At 49.4% G+C, this 21,025-nt stretch overlaps 2 protein-coding genes across 2 annotated transcripts; one reads left to right on the plus strand and one right to left on the minus strand.

Annotated features, from left to right (window-relative positions):
* Nucleotides 1-650: 650 nt before the first annotated feature.
* POU2AF3 (POU class 2 homeobox associating factor 3) lies at nt 651-8,077 on the plus strand. Its single transcript, XM_071449467.1, has 5 exons — nt 651-657; nt 2,865-3,001; nt 4,611-4,677; nt 6,038-6,264; nt 7,242-8,077. The coding sequence occupies exons 1-5, from the start codon at nt 651-653 to the stop codon at nt 7,557-7,559; spliced, it is 756 nt and encodes a 251-aa protein (XP_071305568.1). The 3' UTR covers nt 7,560-8,077.
* A 3,198-nt stretch (nt 8,078-11,275) lies between these two features.
* On the minus strand, nt 11,276-21,025 carry LOC139601015 (NF-kappa-B inhibitor delta-like). Its single transcript, XM_071449686.1, has 7 exons — nt 20,954-21,025; nt 19,747-19,893; nt 17,437-17,488; nt 16,613-16,779; nt 15,963-16,079; nt 12,377-12,541; nt 11,276-12,177 (listed from the first exon to the last, which is right to left on the minus strand). Exons 1-7 carry the CDS (start codon nt 20,996-20,998, stop codon nt 12,106-12,108), a joined length of 765 nt encoding a protein of 254 aa, XP_071305787.1. The 5' UTR covers nt 20,999-21,025; the 3' UTR covers nt 11,276-12,105.

Consider the following 21,025-nt stretch of genomic DNA (forward strand, 5'->3'; position numbering starts at 1 on the left):
CCAGGGCAGCCTCTTTGTTAGGCCACACTGCCTACTGCCGTTTTGGCCCCAAAACCTCAGAATTTAGCCTTAAAACGTGAAAAAATGTGCAAAAAGCAAGTCAGCCCCTTGCAGAGTGCTCAGTGCAGGTAGCAAATGAAATCTGAGAGGGCTGGAGCCCAGCCTGTGCATCTGAGGGGAAAACACTGAGCTGCTTTGGAGGCATCTGCTTCATTCAGGGAAAGATGGATAAAACCCTGCAAATGTCCCAAAAGCAAAGGGTGGGGAGAGTGACCCCACCAAATCCTATTCCCCCAGACCCTCTGCTAGATGGGGATGTGCTCTGTTTCACAAAAAGATAGCCCATTTTGTGGAGCCTTTGAATATTCAAATTGAAAGTATCGCGCAATCATTGATTGTCAAATCATTGGTTTCTAGAGGTTTTAAATACTTGGCATTAGGAGAGAAAAACTCAAACTTATACCCGTAGGGATAAAACAATAATATTGTCGGGATCCACCTGCCATTGGCACCGGGCAGGCAGGTCCCCTCGCCCCCAAATTTCAAGGCTGACTCCTCTTGCCCCCTTGGCCAGCTCGTGGGGCCGGGGCCGGGGCCACCTCTGCTGCTGCACCGGGCACCTGGCGAGGCGCTGCCCGCTCCGGCTCGGCATGTCCGGTAAGCCCCGCTCTGTCCGCCCCCCCGCCGCCCCCGCACCCCGCTTTGGGGCCGTTTCGGGGTTCGCCGGGGTCACTCCGGCAGCGAGGCGATGCCGCCTGCCAAGGCAGGAGGGAGCGGGGAGGGCGGGGAGGAGGGAGGGAGGGAGGAGGCACGGCACGATCGGCTGCTGCCCGCCGGGTGCCAGCGCCGGGTGCCGGCTGGGCACGGGGCTCCGCGGGCTCCGAGCGGCGCTGCTGCCGGGCTGGCACACCCGGCCGGGGGGCACGGGGGACCCCGCACGGCTGGGTGTCCATCCCGCACCTCTGTGCCCACCCCGCATCCCTGTGTGCCCCCTCTGCATCTGTGCCCACCCCGCACCTCTGGGTATCTGCTCTGCATCTGTGCCCTCCCTGCACTTTTGTGCCCTCCCTGCATCCCTGTGTGCCCACCTCGCACCTCTGGGTGCCCACCCTGCATCTGTGCTCTCCCTGCACCTCTGGGTGCCCATCCCGCACCTCTGTGCCCACTCCGCATCCCTGTGTGCCTTCTCTGCATCTGTGCCCTCCCCACACCTCTGTGCCCACCCCACACACTCCTCCCCGGCCACGCTGCCCCTGAATCCCAGCCCCAGTCCCCAACCCCGAGTCCACCCCCTGTCCTTGTCACCCTACTCCCAGCCCACCCTCCCAGCCTTTCCCTCGGTGCCCAGTACCATCACTGTGCCCCTGGACCCCCAGCCCCATCACGCTGCTCTCTGTGCCCTGGAATCATCACTCTGTTCCCTGACCCGTGACCCACCCTGGCCACCCTCCTCCCTGACTCCCAAATCCATCACCCTGCCCTTGGCCCCCAGCCCACCCTCACCATCCTGCTCCTCGACCCCACCCCATCCTGTCCTTGTCACCCTGCTCCTGATCCCCCACCTGCCCTGCCCACCCTTGCCCCCAGCCCCATCGCTCTGCTCCCTGCCCACCCTCACCATCCCACCCTTGGCCCTGCCACCTCAGAGCCCTCCCTGCCTGCAGGGAGCTCTGCTAACAGCGTGTTCTCCTTAAATCCCACTCTTCCCTCCCTCATTTTGCCCAGCTTTAGCTTGTTGAACAGAAACAAAACGCCAAAACACGAGCTGGATAATCCCCGGCTGAGCCCAGCTCAGCAAACCGCCCTGAGGGCAGCCCTGTCACTCTCTGGAGGGCCCGGGGTGCCTGTCCCAGCGTGTCCTCCCCCAGATCACCCCAGGGGCACTGGCAGCAGAGGTTCCAGCACAAGAGGACAGTGCCTGCAGTGCAGGATTCCCTGGCTGTGTGGGCAGAACCTGCAAACCCAGCGTTGTTTCTGTGCCAGGATCTCCTGGTGCTGTGCATCTGCCCTGGAGAAGGTGTTCTGTGCCCAGAGGTGGCACTGGAAGGCCGGGTTTAGCTCTGGCACTGCTGCTCTCCTGCTGGGAATTTATTTTTGGTGCCTCCTTCAGGGCTGTCTGCTCCCTGCTCTGGCACTTTTTGAGTGTAGAGACCAGTCTGGGTGTGTTTCCTTTTATTGTGTGATTTCAATTAAAACACCAGCAGAAAGTTAGGACAACTGCCAGAGGAGCTGAGTGTTTTACCATGAGTGCAACAAGTGAAAGTGGTTTTTCAGGAGAAGTAAATTCTTTATAATTTCTTGTCCTAAAAATCCCTCATTTGGTAGTGGCTGGTGATTGCTGCCTGGTTTTGGCTGGATTAAACACACCCTAAATTCTTGTTTGAAATAAATAGGGGCTGTACATGAGCAGAATAAAGAGATAATCTAGGCTTTGCAAGAAAACAGTCATTTTATTGGTGTTTTGTTGAGCTCTCTGAATAACCACCCACATATTTCCATTGTTTTATTCCTGGGCTTCATCTGCCAGATGAAACACTTCCCACATTTATTTTCAGGTCCTGAGGGAGGCAAATATGTCAGGAATTTAAATGATTCCAACAGCAGCACCAGATGGAGCTTGGTATTGGGAAAGCTGGAAGGGGGCAGGGGAAGGAGGAGATAGATAATAAACATGTGGGTTTTAAATATTATCAACAGCAAGATTTTCATGAGTGCCTGCTTGTCCCAAGCTGGAATAGCAGGTGTTAAAGAGGGCTGTGAGCGGGACTGCAAACAGAGACTAAAAAGTTAGTCATGTAAAGTCTAAAACTGTTCTCCACATAGAGCACACCTGAAAAGCTGCTGGATTTGCTGTTTGCTCTGAGATTCTCCCTCCTTGCAAAATGTTTTTCCCCAAATTCTTCCAGGAAAGCCCAAGGTGTACCAAGGCGTGAGGGTGAAGATCACGGTCAAGGAGTTGCTGCAGCAGAGGAGAGCACGACAAGCAGCCACTGGTTCAGCAGTGAGTGAAAATATTGTGGTGTTGGCTTTGTAGCTTCTCTTTCAATGTTTGTGTTTTGTTTTTTTGGGGTTTTTTTTGCCAGGACTGTAATTTCTGGGCCCAAAATCTGAGTGTAACAGGCGGGTGAGGATGGGGGAAAGGAACATTCAGTCAGAGTAGCTGCAGCAGTGACTTAAAGGAGTGAGAATCTGAGGAATACAGGGAGAAAGCAGAGCTGCTTCTCCAGAAAAGTCACTGCCTCCGGGATGGAAGCACACCTGGGCAGCCCCATCCCTTCTGGAGGAGGGGCTGAGCTCTGAGTGCACACACACACCTGCACATTCCCTCTCATTCCCTCTTCCAGCCTTTGTAGGATTCCTCCAGCTCCAGCCACTCGGGGGATTTGCATAAAGAGCTTGGCAAATCATTATTTCTTCCTGGTTCGTGACATTGCAGCTCTTGGAGCTTTTCAGATTTCAGCCTCTGCACTTTGTTGCAGCTGATTGCACAAAAATCAGCCTGAGATCCAGGGGCAGAGAGGGTCTGGGTGAAGAGAACTGTCAGGTTTTGGAAACGCTGGGTCACTGCTCCCCTGCAGCCCCAAGAGCAGCAGCCTCTTCATCACAGCCAGGTGTCCCAGGGCTGCGTGGAACCGGTTTTCACTTCCCACCAGCACCTCACACAACCCCTGTGGTGCCCACACAGGAAAAAGTGAAAAGCGGCGGTGAGGGAAGTCACCTCGGTGACCTGCACAAGGTATGGCCCGCCCCAAAAGCCCCGAGGCTCTGGGCTGGCAGGATGTGCGCTGAGAAAAGCTCAGCCTGGGGACTCCATCTCTGCCTTGTCACGTCTACAGCAAAAAGGGACAAAAGGCACCCTCAGCCCAAGAGAGTCACTGTTTCAGGAATTAAATGCACGGGATGTGCCAGGAAGTTGTTGCCAGGGAAATGAGCTGCTCACTCGAGAGCAGCTTGAATAAAGGAAATGAAGTGGAGGGCTGTATGAATTAAACCTGAGGGGAAAAATCCCACCAGCATTTGTACTTGCAGAGTAAAATCCTGGCCCCCAAGCAGCAAAACTCCCGTTCCTTTTGGGGTGGGTTTCTTCCTTCCAGCAGGTCAGGTTCCTAGAAGTGGTTGATCTGTCTTGCTGCAGCTTCCAGCATTCCTTAAAAAACGAAGTTGTCCCTTTTCAAGGAGCACTGCTAGAGCTGCTTCTCAAACGACACCAATCCAGTCTGCTGGGACACCTGCACTGGTCTTTAGTTAATGACTCATTCCCAGTAATGTCCATTCCTAGGAACTCCTTGGGCTTCCCTCCAGTGTGGAGTTCACGCTCCTGGAAATTAACACACACCAGTTTCAGAGGCAGCTCTGTAGAATGGGGAATGCAGCAAAAAGAGCAAAAAGAGCCCCTCAGCACAGAGCTGATTCAGGGGCTTCACCCCGGGTGGGTGCTGTGCCCATCAAAAACCCTGTTATGCACATTCATCTCATGCTCTGTCAGTGCCAGCGAGGTTTTCCCAGCCACAGCCAGGAGGGGAATAAGGTTTATTTCAAGAGTTTTCTCTGGAATCCAGACTCACCTCGCTCTGTGCCGCAGCTCCCCTCCTTCCCTTCTCTTTGCTCAGGTTCCTTGGGACAGCAGCAGCAGCAGCAGCATCCAGTTTGCAGAGTCTGTGTCTCCGCCTCACCCAGGTTGGTACAAAGCCCATCCACGCGGCCCTTCCCGCCCCATTCCCAATTTTTCCCACCGCCCCGAGCCTTCCCAGCCCTGTTTGAGGCCGGCAGCGCCCGCGGTGGGGCCAATCAGCACCTGCAGGGAGCCCGCAGGATGCAGATGAGGAGCTGAGAGCGCACAGGGCTCTCCTTTCCAAGCTTATCCATCCCACAGCAGGGAATTCCATCCCTTCGGGAAAAGATGCTCATCCCGAGGGGATAGCATCGCCTTCCCCAGGCTCTGGGGGCCACTGAGGGTCAGAGTGCCCTGGAGCCCCTGGCTGGGTTCTGTTCTCTCCTCCCTCTCCTGCCAGCATCCACAGGAGTGAGAGAAATACCAGATTTTCAACACCACCAAGAGTTTCCTCCTCCTGCCTGCGAATATCCAAGGAAAAGGGGGAAGGGGTGAGGGGAGGGGCACTTTGGGCTCGCAGATCCTTCAGGTATCCCCAGCCAAAGCACAGAGGAAAGGCTGGGCAGGTGTGAGTGCACACATTGCATGGACAAGGAAATTGTTAAATCATCGATAGCTGGGAATCCATTTGCTTATGTTAATAAAGAAACGTGAGACACGCCAAAGCTGGCATGCCAAAGCCTTTTCAGGCTGGAAGGTCTCCATCAGTTTATGTATTTTGGGTGTTTCTCACTCCCCAGAGCCAGCTAAACACTGCCACCTTTGACCCTGCAATGTGCATTTCAGACCTGTGCCCTTCACGTGGACAGGGCTTAAACCATGTTTGAGCTTGGTGTGAAAATATAATAATTCTGAAAAGCCAGATCTGCTGTGGGCTTTCCAGGAACTCACCCTTTGGCCAGCAACACTACATGGTCACAATGCCACATCAGCCCTGCCTTGCTCTGTTTGTTCTGCTCCTGTCTGGCTGTTTGGAGGATTAAAAAAAGGCAAATTATCCTCCTGTTATCCCCTTGTTCCTGCAGGTGTAGCTGCCCCAGGTCTGGAGATGAGGCAAAGGCACATCTGCCAGGCTGGGAAGCACAAATCACTGCCTGGCACCTTCTGGGGCTGCAAACAGGGCACAGAGGGTCGAGAGTCTGAGGGAGTTTCCAGCTGGATCCCTGTCCAAAATGCCTGGGGCCAGAAGAGTTTCCAGCAGTTAAAGAGCTTCAGAGCTGAGGGGGCTGCCTTCCCTGAGTTATTCACATGCTTTGGAGCATCTCCCTCGTGGTTTCTGCTTTCCTACAAAATCCCCTTGCCCTTGAGAGTCCGTTTAATGTCTGAATTCACTGGGTTACTGAGCCTGGGAGAGCACTGAAACCTGCCCTTTGTGAAGACAGGCACTGATTAATGTGCTGCTGTCTGCTTTCCTTTCTCTCCTAGAGCCTTTTGAAGCAGAACCCATCCCTCCTGTGCCCAGCTGCTGCCCATCCTGGCAGTTTTCCAGCTGCCTGTCCTGTGAGGAAAGCCCTGGCTACCTGGAGCAGCTGATAGATTCCTGCCTGCAGTCAGATGCACCCTCTGAGGCAGCCTTCAGTGCCTTCCAGCCACCCCCACACTGCACCCCAGACACCTTCCAGCCAGTCCAGCTCTGCTTCAACCAGGGCCTGGTGAGCTTTGGGACCCAGGGGAGCAGCCACAGGTGTCCCCAGGGGGAGAGGGAGTCACCTCCTGGGACAGAGCAGCAGCAATGTGGGAATTTGGCTGCTCTTAGGAGCTTGAGATGCTCATGGGCTCTGAATGCTTTCCCACGGGGAGCACAAAATAATCTGGGAGAAGCTGCAGGATGGGGAATGTCCCTTCTTTTCCCATGGGGAGCACAAAATAATCTGGGAGAAGCTGCAGGATGGGGAATGTCCCTTCTTTTCCCATGGGGAACCCCAAATAAACTGGGAGAGGCTGCAGGATGGGGAATGTCCCTTCCAGAGGTCCTGTAGATTTTGTGCAAATAGCAGCACAGCTCCTGCAAGGGACTGTCCCTACTAACAGAAACTGCCTTTGGGTTTTACACCTCCAGGACCTCCCTGGGCAGGGATTCTCCCTGTTAACATTGGGTTTTATACCTCCAGGATCTCCCTGGGCAGGGATTCTCCCTGTTAACATTGGGTTTTATACCTCCAGGATCTCCCTGGGCAGGGATTGTCCCTACTAACATTGGATTTACACCTCCAGGATCTCCCTGGGCAGGAATTTGTCCCTGTTAACATTGGGTTTAGACCTCCAGGATCTCCCTGGGCAGGGATTGTCCCTTCTAACATTGGGTTTACACCTCCAGGATCTCCCTGGGCAGGGATTGTCCCTACTAACATTGGATTTACACCTCCAGGATCTCCCTGGGCAGGAATTTGTCCCTGTTAACATTGGGTTTAGACCTCCAGGATCTCCCTGGGCAGGGATTGTCCCTGTTAACATTGGATTTACACCTCCAGGATCTCCCTGGGCAGGGATTGTCCCTACTAACATTGGGTTTACACCTCCAGGGTCTCCCTGGGCAGCCACATGAGAAAGGCAACAGCACAGCAATCCTGCCTGCTGGCCATATTTCCCTGAAATCTCCTTTTCCCCCTTTTTCTCTCTCAATCTCCAGGCTGCCAGCTCTCCCAGCTCAGCAGACCTGCCCAGCCCGTGGAACTCCAGCTGCTCTCCCCCTCAGCTGTCTCCCCTCACCCCGCTGACCCCCAGCCCACCCTACAGCTGCCCCATGGAGGAGTGGCCCTGCCACCCCCCGTGTCCCCTGGCCAGCCCTGCGTGCTGCTGCCCAGCCTGTGGGGCTCAGGGCAGGGACAGCAGGGGCCCGCAGTGCTGCCCCTGCCCCAGCTCGGACTGCCTGGAGCTGCTGCCACCCCTGGCCGTGGCTGAGGATTTCTTCAGGAGGGACAGGAGCTGGGACATTTGCTACAGCTAATGGGGGCTGTGGTTTCACACATCCACTCTATCCAAATCAGATTAAATTGCCCATGAACTATGCAAAGTTGTGCTGCCTAACACAGCCCCGTTTATTCTTCACTACTCACACTTTTTTTACACAATGCTGTCACTACATTGATCTATGGTTAGGGGGGGTTTGTTGGTGGTTTGGTGGGGTTTTTTCCCTGTTTTTTTTTTTTTTCATTGTTGCTGTTTTTAAAAATAAATCTGAAGCTGCCTTATCAGACACTTGTTATTAAACCAGCTCTTTTTGATACAAATAAATCATTTGGTGCAAATGCTGAAGCCTGCTCATTTTTCATGTGCAAGAGGTCAGTGCTTTTCTCTTCTGCTGCTGACCCTGCTCTCACAGAGGTGAGGATGAGGTTTTGAGCAGCCTATTCAGTGACACAAAAGCTCTCACTCATCTTTTCCAGCAGATAAAAAGTCCATATTTAATCCATTTTCCCCCAGAGAACTCTGTGCATCACCCAGCTCTGAGCTGGATCTGCAGCTCCTCACCTCTGCTGCTGCTCAGGCTGCCCTGGTGACATTTCCCAGTGGTTCTGGCAGAAAAGGAAAGCTGATGTTTGCCACACCAGGGTTCAGCCCTGGCTCCTCAGAGGTAAAAGGTTTTCAGCAAAATCAGCTGAACAGGAGCTAAATGATTTATTTTTTAGAGTAGATAATAGGAAAATTGTAATACCTGAGGATTTCCTGCTTCTTGCATAAACCCAGAGCTTCCTAACATTTTGCCTTGCCTCCTCTTGGTGAGGCAAACTGGAAAGAAAGAAAGAAGCATCTCTCCATATTAAATTCCACCAAAATAGAGAAATAACTACACCTGTAAAGAGAAATATGAATTCTATCCAGCTGTTTGCTCACCTCACCCAGACACTTCCATGCTGAACTGAAAACCTTTCCAGTTCCTTTACCTCATGTAAGGTACCAGGGGTTTCTTTTCCAAAATGTGCTTTAAAAATATTCAAACAATATCTCTCCTTCTGCCCTGATTAATCTCAGCATTGGCCCAAGTGATAAATGCAGGAGATCACAGCAAAATATATATATTATTATTATATAAATGCTAAAGAGCTGTAACTTTGCAGCAGTTGAAGGTGTGATCACCCCTGGGCAGGGACACCCTACCAAGTGTCATTTCAGTAGTGCTGGCAGCTGCTTCAGCCCCTGGGTGATCCTTTGGGGCACTGAAGGGCTGGAATTCTACCCCAGAGCTCACCCAGTGCCAGCTGCTCCTGCCTCAGGAGCGGGCACACCTGGAGCCACACATCAGAGCCCCTTATCAGCAGCAAGAAAAAGCCAGAAAATGAGGCTGAGGCAAGAAACTGGAGGCTTCTAGAGGAAATGGGGTGCCCACATCTTCCCCAAGGTTGGCCTGAGCTTAGCAGAGCCAGGGAGATGCTCTCAGGGAGTGAAAGGGCACCATGAAATGATAAATACGGGTTTCAGAACGGGTTTAAGTGTTGGAGTCTGACAAGATATTTCTGACCTCCAGCTGAGGTGGATGTTTAGTTCTGACAGGGTTTTAGCAGATTGCACACTCCTCAATATCTGTGCCCACCCCTGATCCCACTGCTGGCACAGCCACAAAGCAACATCAGCACTAAAACCACCCTAAATCCCGTCCTGATCCTCGGGTGATGCCTGATCCAGGCCAAAAAACCCCTCCTCAGTGGAGGAGGCCAAGATATTTCCAGCAGAATATTCCTACAGACCAAAACCTCGGGGCTGTACCAGCTTCCATCACATCAGCAACACCATTTCCATCCCTGGCAGCTTCTTCCTCCTTCCCTGCTGCTCCTCCTGCAGTGGTTTTGCAATCCCACCTGTGCCAGACTGGAAACTGGTTTGAGATGCTGTCAACAGCCCCGGGGACACACTCAGGACAAGTAGAAGCTTGCTGGCTGTTGACACAAGGCCTTGTTGACACAAGAAAGGGAAAAAACACAACAGAGGAGCCATTCAAAGGTTGCTTGTGCGTTTTCTGTGAGAAATGTATTATTTCCCTCTTTCATCCCTCCCAAAAGCAAAAAGGAGTTAAAGGAAATACCTAAAGCAGAGCTGCCTCTGCTGCAAGGCTGACATTTCATCAGTCCCTGCCAAGTGAAGCCCTGACTGCCTCTATAAACACAAACCCGAGGATCATCTCATGCTTACAAAGCCATGAATAACCCCAGAAGTCACCCACAGTTACCGAGAAAAGGTTCTTATTCTCAGCTTCTCTACCCGAGAATTTGATCTAAAAGTTTCCCTTGCCAACCGACTGACAGCTTTTCTATGGTGCCACTTCAGAACGTTTGCTTGGTGATAACGAGCCTTTGTTATTAACAACTTATCCAAAGCCACAGGTAGGAAGAGATAAACTGTGCAAATAAAGGGATATCACACACTGCCAGCAAAGCTGAGCTTTGAGAAGTTACATTTGCCCTGAAAGAGCAATAAAAAATTGAGGAGTGAGCAGTGAGCTGCTTAAATCAGTGAGAGAAGCAGAGAAGACGCTCAGGTTTGAGATTTAAAAGTGATTTTCTCCACAGCCAGGCCAGGAATCGGGAAAGGAAAAGAGAAAATTGTTTTACAGACAGGGGGAAGCAGCAGCTTCCAACAGTCTGGTGGCTCCAGTCCAAAGCCACCAGGAGCAGCTTGTGGATGGTGGCTGCTTTAGGGGAGGCCTCTGCAGGCTGAGCTTTGGGGAGCTGAGCACAGAGAGGAGGAATCCTGGGACTGCCACGGGCTCTTCCCACTGCAAACCTCATCCATCAGCTCCCAGCTTCCAGGGGGATGCTTTAATTCCTCCCCTAAAAGGACATTTTCCCTGATATTCTGGAGATGGTGATGATTCCAGGCTCCCATTGACGCTGGTTTGTATGAAACACCCAAGAGATGACACAACAAAGGGAAAAGCCACTCAAGGAAAGAAAGCTCCTGTATTTTTTCACTTCCAAAGGAATTCAGTCACCTCACAGACATTTCTAGGTGGAAAAAAGCTTTTTACACTTTCACATTGCTCTCAGTTTGACAGTTCTGCTGCAGCAGGATCCAGAAATTGATATTTTTTCCATCGTTTTGCCTTGACACACGGTATTACCTCCCTGATACCCTTCTCCCTCCATTCAGGGCTCGTTGTAGCATCCTTCCAAGTGAGACAGCACTGGCTTTTGCTGGCCTGTGCTCAGATACATGAAAATTTATGCAAACACATGCAAATACACGTCTGCTTCTCTGTCAGCAGGATTGCAGGTACGTGTAGTGAGAGGCAATGGCCCAACAGCAGAGAGGAGGGCTGGAAAACCGAGGTCTCTGCATTTCTTAAGAGCTTTTGCTCCTGTCAGTTGTTTAAACACTCCAGGCCTGCCAGTGCCTCAGGAAATGCCGGTGAGGCAGCAGCCAGTGGGTGCTCAAGGAAGTGGCTGCAGTGATTTAAGAACTCTGCCCTTCATCTCTCTGCTCACCCTGCTGGAGAGCAGCACCTGCACACACTGAGGAGCCAGCAACATCCAAAATACAGCTCAGAGTGAGCCCCAGCCTCTGCCAAAACACGGCCTTGCAGAGCCACAGATTGCACAGCAATCCACAAATCATTTCACAGAAACGCTAAAAGGAATGGGCCAAACCCCTGTCAGGTGGGAAAGGGAGCAGGGCAGCACTCCCTGCACACACCCACACGGGTTTGCTGCCCTAAAGGCTCTGGGAGACCCAAAGGGATTCTCTGTCTGCCCCCAGGTGAGGTGAGCTCCCACCTGAGGGGCTTCCAGAGCTGGAGACTGGGATGGGATCAGATTGGATGGGATTGGATCAGAGGGGATGGGATTGGATTGCACTGCATTGCATTGGAATTCTCCCCTCAGCAGCCACACAAACCTACCCCATGTCCTTGTTCTTACAGCAGCTGTTTCTTTCCCTGGGCTGGCCATGGGCAGCTGCTCCAGAGCCCTCCCAAAGTTCTGGGAATGGCAGTTCCAGCGTGCAGGATCCTCCCCTGGGGCTCTTGCCTTTGCATGTCCATCCCTGGGGTGAAATCCAGCCAGGGCAGACTCAAGTTCTCCATCCAGGCTCTCCCTCCTCAGGATCCTGCATTGCCAGGGGAGCAGGGTCAGTGGGAGCTGCAGCATTTCCAGCAGTCCCTGTGCACAGGCCCAGCCAGGGGCACAGTTTGGGGGTGTCTCAGAGCAGCATTTCTCAACCTTTTACAGCCAAACTCTCACCTTGTGCTCTGTCACCTCCAAGGGTTTCAAAGCTTGGCTGTGCTTTGAACTTATTTGGAATATTTATGTAGCAGCTCCTTGATTTGCTCACCTCCTTGCTGGAGGTTTATTCACATTTTCTGTTACCAAAATTGAGTTTTCAACCATTTGAAAGCCCATCTTCTGCTGTCTGATGTGCTGCTCGTGGCCACAGGTTGAGAAGCACTCCCAGCCCAGCCTGGCTGAAGCCTGAAGGAGCAGGGGTGTGCTGCAGAACCACCCTCACAGTTTTTATCAGAGGCAGAAGCTGGAGTTGAAGCTGTTCTATAAATTGCAGATAAATCAGGATCTGGCATTTCTGTGGCAGGAGTTGAATGCAGGTGTGACTTTCCCTTTCTTCAGCAAATTCCTGACCTGCCAAAAAACGTGGAATTTCAGGGAGCACCATCTGAGCCACCAAAACCACTCACACACACAATTATTGACACGTACACGTGGACCTAAATAAACACCCAAATACATCAGGAATATTTTTATATTCACAAGCACAAAACCCAGCCCCCCCTGGAGCGTGCAGGTGTGTTAGGGGGGAGCAGCAGTGTGGATCCCATACCTGATCCCCAGCTGTTCCAGCAGGGGCCATGTGGATGGGCTGGTCATTGTCCAAATTCCTGATGCTGGGGTCTGCCCCGTGCTCCAGGAGCAGCTGGATCATTTCCTTCTGGTTCTTGTCCCCAGGCAAAGCAGCTGCCATGTGCAGGGCTGTGTTGCCATGGGCCTAAAGCAGGGGGAAGGGGGAACAAAAAGGAGTAAAAAACCCAGATAAATTCCCTGGTGAGCTGTGCCATCTCCCCAGAATCATCCTAGAGATGGATGGAGGTGTGAAATGAGAGAAGAATCCTCATGGGATTTGTCATCAGGAGCTGAGGGAGGATCTCTGCTCTGCTTCTCCCAGGCAGGAGGTTTGTGGATTCCGATTCTTTTTCTTTGCTAGAGCACCACAAATTGGCAGCTTTGATGCTTTGGGTGTAGGTAATTAATAGCCCTGAAGCAGGAACATTCCCTGGCTGCTGAAACCCCCCCTAAATCATAGCCTGGTTGTTCTGAAGTCCCCCTTAAAACTGCTCTGAAATCACTCCCTAAATCATAGCATCATGTATGACTGCACTGAATTTTCCCTAAAACTGCTCTGAAATCACTCCCTAAATCATAGCATCATGTATGATTGCACTGAATTTTCCCTAAAACTGCTCTGAAATCACTCCCTAAATCACAGCCTCATGTATGATTGCACTGAATTTTCCCTAAAACTGCTCTGAAATCATTCCCTAAATCATAGCATCATGTATGATTGCACTGAAATTTTCCCCCAAGACTTCTCTGAAATCACCCCTTAAATCACAACCTCATGTATGATTCCACTGAAATCCCTCATTAAAAAATCACCCCCTAAATCACAGCCTCATGGAAGCAGAGACCTGGGGAGTTACTGGAAAAAGAGAAGGCTGTAACAGGCATGGAAATATTTCACTGGGAAGCACTAAATTATAGCAATATAATAAATAACATTGGATTATAGACACCAAACACATCACAGTGCTGCCCACCACACAAAGCTCCACAGCACTAGTCCCGTTTGTGCTCCACACATTCCCCCTTTCCCAAAACTTCCAAGTGCCAGGGAGATTCCAGTTCCCAAGGCCAGGCATGGCTTGGCTGCAGTGCCAGGATTGGCACAGGAGGGACAGAGCTGGCTGTGGAGCCAGGCATGGATGGAGGGGGCTGCAGAAGCTCTGGTGCCACCAGACCATGAAGAAATCTGTGCCCTGTCTGGTCAGGTATGACTGATAACGGTTGTAAGTGAGAAAAAGCTGATAAACAAAAGCACAAGGTGAGGTATTTTTAGTCTGCAAGAGTCTCATTGAGGCAGCTGCTTGGTTTTTTACTCTCAGAAACAATCATGGGTTTGCCATGGCATTGGAATGGTTGGACACAAAGTGCAGCCTGTGTTAATATTCCAGTTGTTCAAATGGGAAATGAAAAATGTGATTTTCAACTCCTGTTAACCACTGAGACATCAGGGAGGACTGAAGCAGAAAATAAAATTGCAGAAAATAAAATTGCAGAAAATTAACAGTTTTTCTCAGACAAGGCATGTTTTACAAGCCCTGAACAAGCAGATCCTTGTCAAGTTTATTATCCCAGAAAGTCAAGGGATGGTTACAATCTCTTTACAGGATTTCTTGTTAAAATGGAAAGATCTGCACTTGAGAGATTCCAAATCCAGGCATGGGCTAAGATAATGAGGCAATCTGACAAGGCCTGACCTTGAAGCCTCAGGCTGACTTTAATAGGTCTCATTTGAGACAAAGTGGGCTCCAGGAATCCTCCAGATGGAAAACACCTCCAAGGCTTCAATATTTTTCTCATTGTGAAAATGCCATGGAGACAGATTTGGAGTGAGACAAGCACAAGCAGTGGGCGAGCCAGGGAAACCTAAACATGGCTGTTTCCTTGGCTTCTTCATGCTTTGAAGAGCTAAAAAATCCAGGATATCTCCTTGCCCCAAACAGCTCAGCAAGAAGACAGAGGACTCTGAGTGATCCTATCACAGGAGGAAGCTGTCCCAGGATTGTGATCAAGAGACAACAGAGACTCCCCTGGACAGGCTCTCACCTGCCTGAGGGTCTCTAAAGATACAGAAGGAATGCAGTGAAAAGCCCTTCAGTGGACACAAAAGCACCAGCTTGGCGCCATTGCCCACAAACACAACCCAAAATAGGTTTTCAGCAGCCCAACAGAAATCTGGAGGGGTAAAAAAAGCGAAGCTGCCTTTTGTCTGCCTCGGTGAGCAATGGATTGACAAAGAAATTCACTTCCCTCCTGAGGGGCACAAACTCTGGGGAGCAAGGCTGAGACTGCAGGTGCTGCAATGAAACAGGGACCCCCAGGTTTGTCCCCTTCTCCAAAGGAGAACAGAGGGGAAGCAGCCAGAATCTCCCCATTATAGCCCTGCTGAGAGGGGCAGCCTGTCCCAAAATGAAACAGGGACCCCCAGGTTTGTCCCCCTCCCCAAAGGAGAACAGAGGGGAAGCAGCCAGAATCTCCCCTTAGCCCTGCTGAGAGGGGCAGCCTGTCCCAAAATCAAACAGGGACCCCCAGGTTTGTCCCCTTCCCCAAAGGAGGAGGACAAGGGGGAAGCAGCCAGAATCTCCCCATTATAGCCCTGCTGAGAGGGGCAGCCTGTCCCAAAATGAATCAAACAGGGACCCCCAGGTTTGTCCCCCTCCTCAAAGGAGGACAGAGGGGAAGCAGCCAGAATCTCCCCTTAGCCCTGCTGAGAGGGGCAGCCTGTCCCAAAATGAATCAAACAGGGACCCCCAGGTTTGTCCCCCTCCCCAAAGGAGAACAGAGGGGAAGCAGCCAGAATCTCCCCTTAGCCCTGCTGAGAGGGGCAGCCTGTCCCAAAATCAAACAGGGACCCCCAGGTTTGTCCCCTTCCCCAAAGGAGGACAGAGGGGGAAGCAGCCAGAATCTCCCCATTATAGCCCTGCTGAGAGGGGCAGCCTGTCCCAAAGCTCTGCCTGCTGGGCACTGGTGGCTCAGTTGAGGCTCCCAGGAATGTCAGGTTTTTGTTTGGGAGGAGGGAGCAGCTGCTGCCTGTGGGACATGGTCACTGCTCAGCATCTGCTCCCAGGTGAGCTGTGGGGCAGCTCTGGGGAGGTTTCCAGCTTGCTTTACCCAACCTAGGGATGGCTGTGCCAGAAAATCTGCAAATAAAGTTTAAGGCAGAAAGAATCCCCGTGGCCCTTGACAGAAGCAGGGACTTTGTCCTTCCTGTGGTGCCACATCTGACAGCAGAGATGAATTGATACCTGGCTGCCCTGAAGTGCCACCTCTCAGTGTCATGCTGCTGTCAGACCTTGCATCACTGCAGGGCTGTTTGCTCAATCCTCAGCCTAATCTAAAGTTCATGTTCCTCCTCAAGCAACCATTTCCCCTGTTCTTCCTCCTCCCTGCTTATCTCCTTCTCATTCTCTCCTCTCCTGCTTTTCATGACAGAGTTCAAGCCAGGTGCTGTTTTTCTGTGAGCTGTCTGTTTACTGGAAAATGCAGTTTGGGGTTGAACAGAAGTTCAGAATAGCAACTTTTGCCCTTTCCCTTTGTAAAAAAAAACCCCTGTTGTTGATAAAAATTACCTTGTTGTTGACAAAATCCTTGCACTTGAAAGCGTTCAGCTCCAGGAAGTACCTGAGCAGGGAGACGTTCCCATCCTGCACTGTGTAATGAAGAACTGTCTTGTTGCTCTTCACATCCTATTTCAAAACAGAGAAAAAGAATGTAAAATACCCAAGCCAAATAAGAAATGTTCTGCAGGACAAGCTGGAGAGATCCCATAAACACAACAGAGGGAGGCCAGGCCAGCTCTGCAGCTGATGGGGAGCATCTCCCTCCCTTCAGGGACCCTCTGAGTGTCCACGTCTGCTTCAGGAGCTCCAAAAGGCAGCACCTGTTGGATAATATTTTTTTCTTGACTTAGAAATAGGGTAATTGAGAGGTATTTTAAAAACTTTTATTTGATTTTTAGTCTTATGAGAAGGGTGAGATAACCCAGATGTTATAATTTATGTTATTACAACTAGAGGTTAACTATTTTAATTGTAATATACTGTTATAATAGTAACAATAATCATACAACAAGCACCTAACCCTGCCAGCAGTCCCTTGAAAGGAGAACAGGCTTGGCCCTTGTGCCAGCAGCTCATTCCTTCTCCAATCCTGGGTTTTGAGCAGGAGAACTGGGGGAGAATTCCCAGGCAAACCCAGGGACAGCCCAGCCCCTCCTCACCCGGCTGTAGATGGAGGCTCCGGTCTGCACCAGGAGATGGATGCAGGACTCCAGCTCCCTGCTCTGCTGCTGCAGCTCCCTGTGCTGCTCCTCTGGCACTGCCTGCCTGCCCTGCTCCCTCAGCAGGGCGTTGTGGGCCAGGACAGCACAGTGCAGAGGGGTATGGCCTGGAAAAGGAACGTGGGATGGGGGTGAGGACAGTGCCGGGAAAATACTGATGTGCAGAGAGGAGGCAGGGCTGGCACAGAGAGCATTCATCCAGTCATTCATTCCATCACTCACTCCATCATTCATCCAGCAATTAATTCAATCATTCATTCCATCATTCATCCAATCATTTATTCAATCATTTATTCCACCGTTCATCCAATCATTCACTCCACCATTCATCCAACAATTAATTCAATCATTTATTCCACCATTCATTCCACCATTCATCCAATCGTTCATTCCATCATTCACTCCACCATTCATCCAACAATTAATTCAATCATTCATTCCACCATTCACCCAATCATTTATTCCACCATTCATCCAATCTCTGCAGGTGTTGTCGAGGCACAAGCCCTTCTCAGGTTTTTGTCTCTGTCTCTCTGGGCACTTTTTGGGGCATGTTTTTGTTTTTAGCTCCAATTTAATCCCCCCTGAGCCATCAGCATCTTTGAGTTTTGTGGCATTTGAGTGCACAGACACAACTCTCTCTCTCCCTCCCAGGAATTTTCTGAGCCTGCTCTGGTCTCCCAGCACAGCCCCAAAACCCAACGAGCATCAGGCAATGAAATATCCAATGCAGGTTTTCAAACCACTTGTGCAAAGGTTTTTACCTTCAAAATCCTTCATTTCCAAATCCAGAGGGAAACCCAGTGACAGGATAACCTGGAGGCAACAGAGAAATGCAGAATTTTAGTTCAGCAGAACACTGTGCAAGCCAAAACCAACAAAATGTAAAACCAAACAACATCAGATAATGATATTTTAATTACAAACCATTATTTGACACTAGATCCCAGTGCTGTGAACGCTCCCAATAGGGACATTCAAGGTGATCACATTCCCTGCTTTCCTAAGTCACACCCAATTATCCTTTCAGATTCTCAGTTCAGGACAGTAAAACTCAGCCTCTGCCCCCAGCTCAGGAGTGCCAGACTCCTCACTTTCACCCTGGGTTAGGCAAAGCCACCAGTGACACCAGGACAGGTTCATTCTGAGTGATCCTTGACAAGGACAAATGAAAATCTCTCCTTGACAGGTGTAGCCAAAGTTTATGGCCTAAAAGTTTGCCAGCATTGACAATTCTCAGGCTGGATTTATTTACTTTTTGTTCTCAGTGTGCAGCAGTGTGTGAAGTTAAAGCCTCAGCTTGTGGCAATGAGGCTACAGAAACACCAGGAATTGTGATCTGGAGATGAGAATTTCTTGGATTTAGCAGAGAATCTCAACTTTAAAACTTTTTAATATAAGAAAGTTATAGATTTAACACAAAGGAGTTATGTGGCTCCTTGTCTATATTATTACAGAGAATTTATTTCTTTCTTTTGATTGAATAAAGCAAGTTGTTCACATTAATAGCTGAGAATTTTTGCAGTGACTCATCTGTGTCAAGCCAGACAAGGCTCAGGACAGAATCCTCCTACTGAAAGATCACCCAGAACGGTTAGGGCTTGACTTATCTTCTAACAAAAATAAAATATGTCCAGATCAAATATTGACACCTAGCTCTGAGGTGCTTATTAGAGATTAGATAGTTAATCCATTAGGAAAAAAAAAAAACTCCAATAAAATAAACAAACAAACCATAAAGCCTTTTATGGCTTTGACCACATCGAGGAGCAAGTCTCTGCCCGTTGTCCCTTTTTATGTCAAGACAAAAAAAAAAACAACAAAGAAACCCACAAAAGAAAAACCAAACAAAGGAACCTTGCAATCCAAACCACCACGAGGCACTCTGAGAGGCTTTGTTGGCATCATCTGGACTAAACCCCCTTTTCCTACTTAAGGAAACACCTGTTTTCCAGAGAACTGGCTGTGTTACACATTAACTGCCCTCTCAGGGCTCAGCCTGGGCACAGCTAACGAATGCTGGACGTGGTGCCAGCACCACGGGCACCCCCTGGCACCTCAGCCCTGTCCCATGCCCTCAGGGAGCTCAGCAGAGCCACCAAACTCTGCCTGTGCTCAGGCCTCAAGGCAGGTTTTTTTATTAATTCCATTTTCTGGACACCCTGGCACCTCACCCCTGCCCTCAGAGAGCTCAGCAGGGCCACCAAACTCTGCCTGCGCTCAGCCCTGACATGGCTCAAGGCAGGTTTTTTAATTAATTTCATTTTCTGGACACCTCACCCATGTCTCCTGCCTTCAGGGAGCTCAGCAGAGCCACCAGCACTTTTAGAGCTGTGATCTGCAGAAATAATTTCTTTCTCCCCACAGAGCCACTAAAGAATTTTCCTCTGTAACAGCAGGCTGCAAGTACAGCCCTAAAAAAGGGATAAAAGCCACTCCTGTGTCAATCCCTGACACAAGGAGCCTTTGCTCAGCCTCCATCTCTCACTGAGCTCTTGCTTTTACTTAAAGACACCAACATCAACACTTTATATTATATATACATTATATATAATATATACATGTATATATAATATGCATGTATATGTACATGTATATATGTATTATATATACATGTATATTATATATACATTATATATATTTATATGTGTATATTGTATATATATAAACATATATATAGTATATATAGATATATACAAAACATATACAATATTTATATGTACAATATACTAGATATATACATACATATATATTTATACATAAAATATACACAATTTATATTTATATAAAAATATATATTTGTATTTTTATTTATATATAAATATAAAAATATATATTTGTATTTTTATATATAACTATTTATATATAAATATATATTTTTTATATATAAATATATAAAATATATATATACACTTATATATATACACACACTTATATATATATATATATACACTTATATATATATATATACACACTTATATATATATATATATATATATATATATATATATATACACACAATATACACACTTTCTATTATTCATCAGCAATTAAAACCATCCAGCTTCCCCTACCTGGAGGACCTGGGTGTAGCCATATGTTGCAGCAAGGTGTAAAGCTGACTGCCCCTTGTTGTCCACAGCGTTGACATCTGCTCCTGCCTGGATGAGGTCGTGGACGATGGCTGCCTGCCTGGCGGTGACAGCCACCAGCAGGGGAGTCTGCAACAGCAGCACAGAGAGCTGTGAGGGCTCAGCCTAACTCCAGAGCCTGCCAGGCATGCCTTGGAGTGGCTGCCTAAAACAGAGGCTAGACAAGATTAACAGGATAAAAGTGGGCTTTTATTAAAGCCCTTCAATAGGTACAACTTGGGCAGTCAAAGCCTCCCAGAGGCTCCACCCAAGAGGGTCATGGCTTTTTCAGACAATTATAAGCTTGATCATTTCAGGGTTAATCCTCTAATTACAGCTGTAGGTAATGAAGTAATTTACCCCCAGTTTGCTCTCCCCAACCCACTTTTGTTTATACTTTTTAGGGCCTGAGACAGTGAGGTGTTCTTGAGTTCCAGGCCTGGAGAGGAATTATTTTGTCTGAATAAAATGTGAGAACAGTAGCTGACAGGCTATGGAGCTTTAGAGTTACACACCAGAGAATTGCAGGATTATACATATATGAAAGATACAAAAGCTAAAATCCTAAGGCATCAGCAGCAGCTGCTGGTGTAAAACAAGGAGTGGGGAAAGTGCTGGCTGAAATCCCAAGGATTGTGGTGCCAGGAATGAGCACAGCTCACAGGATGGTTTGGAATCCCACATGAGATGGGGATTTCCAGCTCTTGCTGAACTCCCTCTGCTGTTCTTCAGCCCTTAATTTGATGGCAACCCAAACTCAGCATTTTTTAAACCCCAACTGCGTCAGGACCAGCGCAGGTCAGTTGGCTGTAAACCCTTCAGCCTCAGAGACTGATGCCAACACACAAACATTTTACTGGACCAGTGTTTTCTCACATCACTCATGGGCTGAAAAAAGAATGGGCTCATTCTCATCCCACCTGATTTATGACCCTGCTACTGAATTTTACAATCCTGCCACTGAATTTTACAATCCTGCCACTGAATTTTACAATCCTGCCCCCAAGTGAGGCCCATCCGTGCCAAGCTTTCCTTGCAGGGGCAGAGCTGGATTTTTAGGGTACCTTGCTGCCTGTCATGCCAAGCCTGTTCCCATCCCAAATCTTGCTGTCTGCAGGAGAAAGATTTTTCCCATTTTTCCCCTTTTTACCTTTCCTCTGTGCTCCTTGGCATCGAGTCTCCTCAGGGCTCTCATGCGCTCTGCGGCTGCCAGCGTGTGGGC

This window comes from Agelaius tricolor, unplaced genomic scaffold (genome assembly GCF_023055355.1).
Source record: "Agelaius tricolor isolate 1412-34295 unplaced genomic scaffold, bAgeTri1.0.p SCAF_29, whole genome shotgun sequence".
Classification (NCBI taxonomy): Eukaryota; Metazoa; Chordata; class Aves; order Passeriformes; family Icteridae; genus Agelaius; species Agelaius tricolor.